General features: G+C 27.8%; 4 protein-coding genes across 4 annotated transcripts in view; all 4 read left to right on the forward strand.

Moving 5' to 3' along the window:
• LOC105626098 (probable ATP-dependent RNA helicase spindle-E) overlaps positions 1–243 on the forward strand; it is a 12,497-nt gene extending 12,254 nt beyond the window's left edge. The window contains exon 12 of the mRNA XM_012207408.1: positions 240–243. Coding sequence (XP_012062798.1) covers positions 240–243 — 4 coding nt within the window. The remainder of the gene's footprint in view (positions 1–239) is intronic.
• A 193-nt stretch (positions 244–436) lies between these two features.
• On the forward strand, positions 437–5,885 carry LOC105626099 (valine--tRNA ligase, mitochondrial). The gene is made up of 16 exons (XM_012207410.1): positions 437–545; positions 725–953; positions 1,387–1,633; positions 1,732–1,960; positions 2,140–2,319; positions 2,600–2,724; positions 2,784–3,064; positions 3,205–3,475; positions 3,552–3,674; positions 3,882–3,989; positions 4,148–4,307; positions 4,377–4,651; positions 4,911–5,117; positions 5,249–5,360; positions 5,456–5,679; positions 5,820–5,885. Exons 1-16 carry the CDS (start codon positions 437–439, stop codon positions 5,883–5,885), a joined length of 2,946 nt encoding a protein of 981 aa, XP_012062800.1.
• An 806-nt stretch (positions 5,886–6,691) lies between these two features.
• Positions 6,692–8,121, forward strand: LOC105626100 (DNA polymerase delta subunit 3-like). The gene is given in 3 exon segments (XM_012207411.1): positions 6,692–6,760; positions 6,869–8,075; positions 8,078–8,121. Coding segments are annotated over 3 exon segments (1,320 nt in total).
• A 1,027-nt stretch (positions 8,122–9,148) lies between these two features.
• On the forward strand, positions 9,149–11,130 carry LOC105626101 (adenylate cyclase-like). Its single transcript, XM_012207412.1, has 4 exons — positions 9,149–9,236; positions 9,566–9,987; positions 10,177–10,836; positions 10,924–11,130. Exons 1-4 carry the CDS (start codon positions 9,149–9,151, stop codon positions 11,128–11,130), a joined length of 1,377 nt encoding a protein of 458 aa, XP_012062802.1.
• Positions 11,131–11,368: the final 238 nt, after the last annotated feature.

Consider the following 11,368-nt stretch of genomic DNA (forward strand, 5'->3'; position numbering starts at 1 on the left):
TTTAGTAATTACCAGCAGAGAGATTTCTCTCTGTTACCAGTAATACTAACAATCGATAAATTACACATATATTATTGACTGACTATAAATATTTTGCTAAATTTTGTGGAAGTTTAAATACTAAAAAATTATTAGAAAAATAAAATTAGAAAATTATAAAAGTAATAAAAAGTAAAAAAATATATAATTTTAAGAATTTTAATTTTTTGTTAATTGTATCTACATCTGATACCGAACAGCTAAGAGTGATGAGATAGCACGATAGCAGATAAAAGAGAATTTGAGGTTAAGTTATTGTTAGATCTTAATTGTTAAGATATTAGATCACGCGCGCGCCATTATAGCTAATTCTCCAATAAATTATTTAAAAAACTCAAGTTTCTTGTTGTCTATAATTTTATTAAAATTCCTATCAAACAGAAATTACTTAATAATAATGAAATATACATTGTTCGATCACTCCTTTCTACATGTAAACTTTTGTCGAACATTACGTTATTGTACGTCTACTACAACTGAATTATGCAACTATAAAAGACTAGCAGGTATTTTTGCGTTAACTTATTCTTTTTTACATAGATTCACATATGTTACAATCTGCAGCAAGTGAATTAACTGAAAAATTAACTAAAATTAACTAAAAATTAATAAGAACAAAAGGAATATAAAATGTGCTTCTTATTGTACTATTCTAAACGTTACTACATTATTCTTTACGTTATAGATTTTCCTGCAATTTTTAAACCGAAAGATGTGGAAAATGGCTGGTATGACATCTGGCAACGTAATAAATACTTTGCATCATCTAGGACGAGGAGGACAAGCAATAGTACTCAAGAGGAAAAAGAAATTAAAGAACCTTTTAGTATGGTCTTACCACCGCCTAATATTACAGGAATATTACATTTAGGTCATGCACTTACTGTTATAATCCAAGATGTTTTGGCAAGATGGTTAGTAAAAGTATATTAAGTAGTAATACAATACAATACTATAACAGTATAATAGTATATATGTATATTATAGTAGTATATGTAGACATATAACACGAGATGAATATATATAATTCGCTTATAATAGTCTTAGAATTTAAAGTATCTAGTATATATAATAATACAATATATACTTTATAATTAAAATTTTTATTATCAAATTTATTTATTATATGATATATTTACTATATGTATACCATAGTATGTTTACTGTATGGAATAGAAATATAGTAAAAATAGAAAGGAATATAATAAAAATATGCAGTACATATGTATTTGACACGCTATTATTAGCATCATATGCAATTTTTATTGCGTTATATTTATTTACTATAGATAAATTTACCATTATATTATAGATTTTTCTCTCTACTGCTCACGCACATACATACAGGCACAGAATGAAGGGACATCCAGTATTATGGATACCAGGTCTGGACCATGCGGGAATTGCAACACAGGCCATAGTGGAACGTACATTACAACATACACGCAACATTACACGATATGATATGGGCCGTGACGAGTTTACACAATTGATCTGGCAATGGAAGGCAGAGAAGGCTGCAGTTATCAAACAGCAATTGAAAGCCCTTGGCGCTACGCTTGATTGGGACAGAGAATATTTTACCATTGATGAAGTAATATTTTTTTGTTACTATTTATGTATTAATATCTATTGTTATTATTTGTTCTATACTTGTTATAATATTATTGAATTTTCATTTGTATTCTCTAGAATCACAGTGCAGCAGTGACGGAAACGTTTGTACAACTACATGAGAGAAATCTGTTATATAGAGCCAGAGACCTTGTTAATTGGTCACCAGCATTACGTAGCACAATCTCAGATATCGAAGTCGAGGATTTTGTCGTGAATGGCAAGACGCAGCTCCAATTACCTGGCTACAATAGCAAGATCACTGTCGGCCAATTGATCAAGTTGGCCTATCCAATCAAAGATTCAAGTAAATATAAAATATTTGTGTGCGCGCGCGCGCGCGCGCGTGTGTGTGTGTGTGTGTGTGTGTGTGTACATATATATGTATATATAAAGAGATAAAAATGATCAAGGTTCTAAAAAAAATTTACTTTTTCCAGTTTTAGCTTTTTAATAGACATAAATTTTATTTCTTTTATTTCACAGAGGAAGAACTGATAGTTGCAACGACTAGGCCTGAAACAATTTTTGGAGATGTAGCAATTGCCGTGCATCCAAACGATGACAGATATTCGCAATATATTGGTCAATATGTTTTACATCCAATAAGAGAGACCTTTATACCCATCATAGCTGATTCTTTGATCAAGAGAGAATTTGGCACTGGTAAAAATTTATAAAAATTAGATTGACAAATTAGAATAAATTTACATTTATATACATTCATATACATTTATATACATTTGTATACATTTATATGCATTTATATACATTAAATACAGAAATAAAAAGAAAGTAAATTTCTAGAAATTATTTTAAAAATTTTGTCTGTATTATAATTCTATATTTACATATATTTACTTTTTACTTGATTATTCATTGGCTTACTATTTATTTTATTTATTGATTCATTTTATTTGATTGATGAGTAGTATTTGTTTTATAGGTGCAGTGAAAATTACACCGGCACACGATCGCTTAGATTATAACATTGCCAAAAGACATGACTTGCCAATTATTTGCGTTATTGATGAAAGTGGCAACATGACAGATGCATGCAAGGAATTCAAGGTGTGATTCCGTATACAATATTTATTAATTTTTTTATTATGATTTAATAATCATTGTAGGGAGTGCCGAGATTCATTACACGGAAAAGACTAATAGACCAGCTGTCCGTACGAGGTTTGGTGAAAGGTGTGGAAGATAATCATCAGATGACACTGCCACTATGTTCGCGCACACATGATGTGATCGAATATTTGCCAAAGGAACAGTGGTTCTTGCGCTGTACGGCAATGGCCAAGCGGGCGCACGAAGCCGTGGCGAATGGTGAATTGAAAATCTATCCAAGTGAGGATGGCATTTACGAACAAATGTGGTACAACTGGCTCGAAAATCATAAATATAGGTAAAATTATTATTGTGTTTAATTATTAAATAAATGAATAAAGACATAATGAAATAGATGAATAAATAAAGGAATGAACAAAATTAATTTAAAAAATGCAATATTTAATCTATATTTTAAAAATCATATTTTTTTTTTAGAGACTGGTGTGTTTCAAGACAGTTATGGTGGGGGCATCGCATTCCAGCATATTCCATAATTCATGATGATGGTAAAGATAACGATAATAATATATTCTCTGATAGTAATAATATCAGTACGTGGATAATCGCACGATCCGAAGAAGAAGCGCGTTCTCTTGCACAAAAGAAATATGGAAACGCAGTGAATTTACATCAGGATCCAGATGTTCTCGACACATGGTTTTCTTCGACAATTGTGCCATTTGCCACGCTTGGCTGGCCGGAAAACGTTAATATTCTTCTCTATACACATTTTATTACATTGTAACTTTATGAATATTTTTTTTACACACCAAAATTTATAGACGGAGGATATGGCAAGACATTATCCGCTAACATTGATGGAAACGGGCCATGATATTCTCATGTTTTGGGTGGCGAGAATGGTGATGCTAAGTCTGGAACTAACACAGCGTTTGCCATTTAAAGTATATTATGCATAATAAATTATTTATGTCTGCTGTTGTTTATCAATATTTTATTAGAATCTTGATATAATTCTTGTATATCTATATATTATATTATATTGAGTAGTCTAATCCATTAGAGTGTACTATTGTAAGATAATATTAAAAGAAGCAATCTCTCTTTATAGTGTGCTTAAATTGATAATTATAAATTATGCATGCGTATAGGAAGTCTTACTTCATGGTGTCTTGTGTGATGGCAATGGCAAGAAAATGTCAAAGAGTTCCGGCAATGTCATCTCGCCAGAAAATATTATCAATGGTTGTACCTTCGAAGTGAGTATTTCTTGAAATTGCAATTATACATAATATAGAAATACTTATAATCTCTGTAATGAAAATTAAATATCAACAAACTAAAATTGCTTTTTTTTATTGATGTGTTATAATTCTATTATTTAAAAATTGATCTTAGACACACAATTATAATGTAGGAATTGAACGAGCAAGCAAGACATAGTTACGCTGCAGGTATTCTTAGTGCTGAAGAATTGCAGCGAACGCTGCGTGTTAATACAAAAACGTACTCTATGGGAATACCAGATTGCGGTGCCGATGCCTTGAGACTATCATTATGTACACGCAATATTAAGAGTAAGTGCATTAAATCTTAAGAAAGAGAGACTCTTGTCTCTTTTCCTTATAGATACTTTCCTCTTATAGATCATACTATCAGTTTTGATGTGGACGATTGTCGGACAAGCAAGTATTTTTGTAACAAGATTTGGCAAGCAAGCAAATACGTATTATTAATGACAAAGGAGGACCAACACGAAAATGTAGAAAAGGAAAGTCTGAATGACCTAGATCGATGGATTCTCAGTCGATTATCGTGGATGGTTGAAGTAGTAAATAATGCGTTTGCCGAACGAAATTTTCATAAAGCGATAACCGCAATTCGTCAATTTCTGTATTATGAATTTTGTGATTTCTATGTGGTATGTTATATAAATGTGCTGTATAAATTTTATTTAATATGATATAATAATAATTTAAGATTTTTATAAATTTTCTAAGAATGTTAAGAAAAATTTTGTAAGAATGTTAAGAAAAAATTTTCAGATTTCAATTATAAGATTAATTAAATATATAAATCATACTTTAATATGATTATTCTTATTAATCTAAATTTTCTTAAATTACCTAATAAAAGTAATTCTTTATTTTAATTAAGGAAATGTTTTCCTTTAAATATAGGAGGGTACAAAATTTGGGTTTAGAAGCGGTAATTCCGCTGGGCATTCTAATACTCTTGCAAAATGCTTGGAAGTATCATTACGCATTCTCGCACCTGTAACACCCTACTTATCGGACGATTTGTATGCAAGACTTGCCAAGAAGGGACTACCAGGATTTTTATCAGTCGCCTCGTTGCTTGAGACTTCCTATCCTATGCCATACGAAGTATGTAAAAAAATAGTCTCTATATTACCAATTTTTTTGCTATATAATTTTCTTTCATTCTTTTTCTTCTGAACGCTACTATACGTGTTAGATACTTTATTTTTTTTATTTCTCATTTCTTCTTTCATTAGTTCAAGCATCTGAGAGATATCGGGTTGGAGGAAAGGATACGTGAACTCGTGGATGTAACAAATGCGATTAGAAGTTGCATGGCAAACGTGAGCAAAAAATCAAATCCAGAAGGTAGATCTCGTTGACAATTGGTTGCCAAGTTGATGCACTAATTAAATAATTTAAATATATAGGATAAATTTTAATAAATGTTTGTATTTGCACAGTTAATATTCTGGTTAACAATGTGCGCGATTATAATTTTTATCGGGAAAATGTAAACCTTATCAAAGGAGCAAGCAAAATTTGGAACATGCCTATCCATTTAACAGAATCAGCGAATGATGGCAATTTTAATAGGATGATAAGAGATAATAATTCAAATGGTGATGGTGTTTGTACCGTCCAATATATGCATACAAATGATTGCTCATTACTTATTACAGCTATGGTAAGTAGAAAAATGCAATCACAATATAAATTAAATGCAATCACAATTAAATTATACTAATATAAATTAAATATTACACTCACATTATTTATATTATTAATTATAATAAAACGTTTCACATATATTATATTATTTTTAAGGATACATCGGTGTTGGAACAAGTTAAGAAAAATATAGCAAAGAATAAATCGAAAAGTACGTGCTAAAAGGAAGGATGTTAAATATGCATGTAACATTATAATTTTCTTTATGCCCTTCATTATGAACATAATTATATTCATAGTAAATATAATTCATATTATAAGTAAATAAATGTAAGTAATGTAACTAATACATAAAGTTGTAAATAAAAAAATTATTCACATATTGTATATATAATTCTCTTGAATGCAAAAGCGTTCTTATACAAACTCGCACATATTTAATTCAACTTTGTGAATCTAGTATACAGTGTTTTCCTTCTGTTAAATTTTCTTTCTCTTGAAATATTTTTTTTTAACCTTTAAATTCATATTTCAAATGTTGAAACACATTTAAAGTGTTGAAACACTTAATAAAATAAAAATTTGTCATTAGATGAAGTAATGAATTATACAATCGATCATAAATTGATAAATAAATTTTGGAGTTTGTTTTTAAATAAAGTAAAAAACTATGGTGCATTGTGATCACATGATGTAGACAACCAATTAGTACTCTTATTGGAAAAGATGGCCTCACCTAACCTAACTTTACCATTATTAGAACAGCTACGTACAAACGTTTTATTTTTTGAAAGTTTCTGGTTTACCGCCTTTTGTAATTCAACAAATGTTACATTTACTCAATAACGTTTATTCATTCAATTTTCCCGGATTTCCTTGTGGAAAGTTTGAGGGGAAAATTTATTACTGATTATTCATTTCGAAGTGCGGGGTCAATATACAGAGAAGAAAAGTTTGGTGGAAATTTAACTACGAGTGTGGATCCATATTGTTAATAAGCAATCATTTGGGATACGAATTGTTGAAAAATGGATACCGAAACATTGAATGAGCATTTAGAGACTTTGGCTGATCATGTTTTTGACAATGACAAGCTGGTAATTTTATCGCAATTTATATATAATATATTTCGCATTGTATTTTGTATAAATATTTTATTTATTATTATTCTATATCATGTATAATGCAATGATATATATTTTTAGATCACCTACAAATGGCTAAGCAAAGAGCTGCGTATTCATGTTAATATAGCAAAACAAATCTTGTGGGATTTTTATCAAAAGTATCAAAGCAACAATAACATAGAATGCACGTATTTATTGATAGGTCATCTAAAGGAGAAAGGAATACGTGTAGAAGTTGTTAAAGGATCTAATTTATCCAAGGCTAAAGAAAAATTCAGTAAAATTATCTCGGAGCATGTCTATAGTGTCCACAAGCCAATTGCAGATCTGGAATTACTTGCCACTTCTGGTTCAGGTGATACAACTTATAGCGCTATAAAATGTGATGCCTGCAAAGAACGAACTGATGAAGAAATGCAACTATTACGTTGGGGTACAACTAAAAAAGTTACAATGGAAAATGTGACAAATTTAAAATCTACAAATTCGACAAATTCGTCAAAGGTAGAAAAGAATTCAAAGGCAACAAAGAAAAATGGATTTAATAATTTATTTAACATGGTGGAAAAATCAAAGAATTCTGAAAAATTAAAATCATTCCAAGAAAGTGATAAAGATTCAATGAAAAAGGAAAAAAATATTGCAGAAAAAGATAAAAATTTTGTTTTGAAAGATAAAGATTTTTCCAAAAATTCTGTAGAAAAAATTCAAAATTTAACTGAGAAAAATAAAAATTCCATGGCCAATCCTACTATTAAAAAAATATCCCCACAAAATAATTTTAAAAAGGGAAACTTGGATAATTTTTTTGAAAAGCTGCCCTCTCCTCCAAAATCTACTGCAGAAGTAATATCATCGGAAAAGAAAAATGATAATGCCAAAAAAGAATTTACCGAAGGAAAAGTAATTAAAGAAAAGAAGAAGTCGCATGGAAAAAAGCGGAATAGAAGTAAAGAAACAAATGAAGTTGCTAAGAAACGGAAGAGAATTGTTACGCAAACTGATTCTAGTGATTCAGAGATACAAAGTGATATAGAGATGGAAGAGTCGGTTCCTGAAATGGAACCAGAAATTCCTATGAAAGCAAAGAGTCCTTCTCCACCAAAAGTAAAACATGAAAATGGTAAAAGAAAAATATTAAAATTAATTAATAGAACTTATAAAGAAGGCGAATATATTGTAACAAAGAAAGAACATGTTTATGTAAGTTGTTCTGAAGATGAGGAAGAAAAAGAAGAGATAAAAAGAAAAGAGCAGAAAAAAACAGAAGCTAAAATGGAAAAAGTGAAAAAAAACAGTCCACGCTTACAAATTTCTTTAAGAAATGCTAGAATTGTTTTACAATTGTCCAATTAAGTTGGATGCATGTTCATTTGTTTTTAAAATAATATAATCATGTCTGTAAACAATAAACTGATGATTTTATATTTTAATATTTTTTGTAAGAGATTACCTATATATTATATTAGATTGTTTATTTTTCATTGTCTATCAAATTCTCCATTAATTTTATAGACAAATTATAACTTTTTTCTAATATTTTTATTTTATTTGTTTATTTCTCTTAGTATTGTTTTTCTATCATTACAATAATAGAATGATAATCAATTTTTACAGATAAATAAATTGCTTCACATTCAGATGAATACCGGGAATGCAACCGGGAATAATGAATAATGAGGATATTAAATTTTGTCAAAATAAAATCAAATCACATTTTTCTTAAATTAAATTCACGAAATCTGAAACAAAAATTCGATCATTTTAAGAGGGATGCTGTTCCATAATAAAAGAATATCTATAAAATAGACATTTTACTATGATCTTGTTGTATACATTGTTAGTATTAAAATCTATAGTTCACGTTAAATATATTATAGATTTTTAGTACTGAAAGTGTATGTCACATGCCTATATTTAATGGCGGAAGTATTTTAAATTTATATACGTGATTAATATTGTAATTATTGAATACGACAATTTAATTGTCATTGATGCTGATTTGATTGTTATGGATACTTAAAAAAGCTTATACTCACATTTATTGTCTCGACTTTATGTACATAACATCTGAATTTATTTCTTACATCAATGAAATGGATTAAAATTTATAAAAATTAAAATTATTTCTACATAATTGTAAGAAGTTGTGAATTATATCAATAATTAATTAAATAATATTTGTCGCACCTATGTTTCTCGCAAGATGAGTAGTATGTAATCTCATATTACTCACATGGTTAACGCACTTATCAGATATGCTATCGAGATCGGCTATAGTAGGCGTGTATCTACTATATAATTAAATATATACATTTAGTGATAGCCTGCGTATAAAATCACAGTACGGATCTTATAATGTTTAATATTATTGCACTGTCGCTTTTATTTCTATGCAACGAATGTTTGTGCGATATATGTGAAGTCTGTGGATGTTTTACTTCAAGTAAGTTTAAAAGAAAAAGAATGATAAGATCTATCGCCGCGGAGGAAAATAGTAGAAGGAATCGGTTAAAAAAATAATAAATACACGATACTTTTGTTATTATATCATTATTATTAATTGTAAAAGTTATATGCGTTATATTTTAAAAAATTATAAGATTCAATAAATTAATAAATGACAATAAATAAATCAATAAATACATGGCAATACATTTTTGTCATTATCATTGTTACCATAAATAATAATATATCACAATATATGATTTGTAATAAGAGATACGCTAAGAATATAAATCATAAATATCAATATAATATTACATGTTCTTACAGATGTAGGACCAATTATTGATTGTCATGACAGACATTTGGGAACCAATGAAGTTCTTAACTTCGATCTTCTTACTTTAGACAAGCATCAATCATTAAACAAACTTATTTTTTCGAAGAACAATATAGTGCTTTTACCTCTAAATGAATTAAAACATTTGAAACATTTAAAAGGATTGGATTTGTCTCAAAATAAATTGGATAATATACATTCAGACATCCTTAAGAATCTAAATGAGCTCGAAGATTTAGATTATTCTAGCAATTTACTTTGGGATTTCGATATTTCTGTCTTAAGTACAGCTTCTTCCCTTTCCAAATTTAATTTGAGTTATAATCATATGAACAATTTGGAAAAAAGTTCAAAAAACGTAACAACAAAGTTAAAAGTCTTTGATGTATCTCACAACAATCTTGTTGATTTGGTAATACAGTAATTTTAACAATAAAAGATTAATTTTAATTCTAACAGCAAACAAAATTTTAGTGACATTTATTATAGTAATGCTAATAAAATAATATAATTAATAATATAATTATACGTAGTTATTGCAATACGTAATTATTAACATTACTTTTATTAAGTTTTACTTTAATACTTTAATATTTTACAGAATTTCCTCGATGTTATGCCGGAGTTGGAATATTTAAATCTCTCCTTCAATAAATTTACTACTCTCCCAGTCAATTCTTTACTTTATATGCAACATTTGAAGATTCTTCACGTGAACAATAATCAGCTTCTCTCCCTAAATCTCCAAAATCTTCCGTTGTCATTGTTGGAACTTTACACGGAAAACAATTTTATTAATATTATATCATTTCAAAAATCATCAATTCATACTTTAAACATTCAAAACAATAGCATTTCTAACATATGTAACAATTTGACCTTATTGGAAGAATTAAAAAAATTAAATATCAGTGGAAATTTCTTATCAAACTTTCCAGAAGTTTTTCTAAAAAGTTTAGAGACGTTAGATGTATCCTTCAATAATTTAACAATAATACCTGAAACTATTTCTATTAAAAATTTTCCAAGTTTAAGAATTTTTAAGATCAGTGGGAATCATTTGAAAGATATAAAAATTCGATCTGAATTAAATTTGGAAATATTTGAAGTAAAATTTACGAAAACGTTTGAAAAAATTGATCAAGAAACATTTCTAATGTTAAAGGAGAAGAAAAATAGTTGTATCAATATAACTATTTCGAATAATAAAAAGTTGAGTGTGATTGAGGAAAATGTTTTTCGACATATGAATATTTGCTCTGTGAGTATTTTATATACACAAGTTTTTTATATAAAAATATTTCTTTTAAAAAAATATGTTTGTTACACAATTTTTTTCATTTTTCAGCTAGATTTGAGCAATAATTATTTTACTCACTTGCCATCAAAATTATTTAATATAAATGTTTACAATAAAAATGTTTCAAATTTAAAATATCTCATTAATCTGCAAGGAAATCCATTTATTTGTAATTGCTCATTGCAATGGATATTGAACGAATTAGTTCCAAAACTTTATATAACGAATCCCAATTTTTTAGAAGATTTGAGGTAATTTTATATAAGTTAATATTATTATGGAATATTTTAGAATTTATTTTAAAGATATTAAGGATTTAATGACAACTAATTTCTTTTTTCCAATATATTAAATTAATATTATTAAGTTAACAATTAATTTGATTTATTATTTATTCGTAACAAAATTATTTATTCATATAAAAAATTATTTATATTATATATTATATATAATCATATTGTATATATATATATATATATATATATATATATAT

Source organism: Atta cephalotes, assembly GCF_000143395.1.
Source record: "Atta cephalotes unplaced genomic scaffold scaffold00004, whole genome shotgun sequence".
NCBI classification, from domain to species: domain Eukaryota; kingdom Metazoa; phylum Arthropoda; class Insecta; order Hymenoptera; family Formicidae; genus Atta; species Atta cephalotes.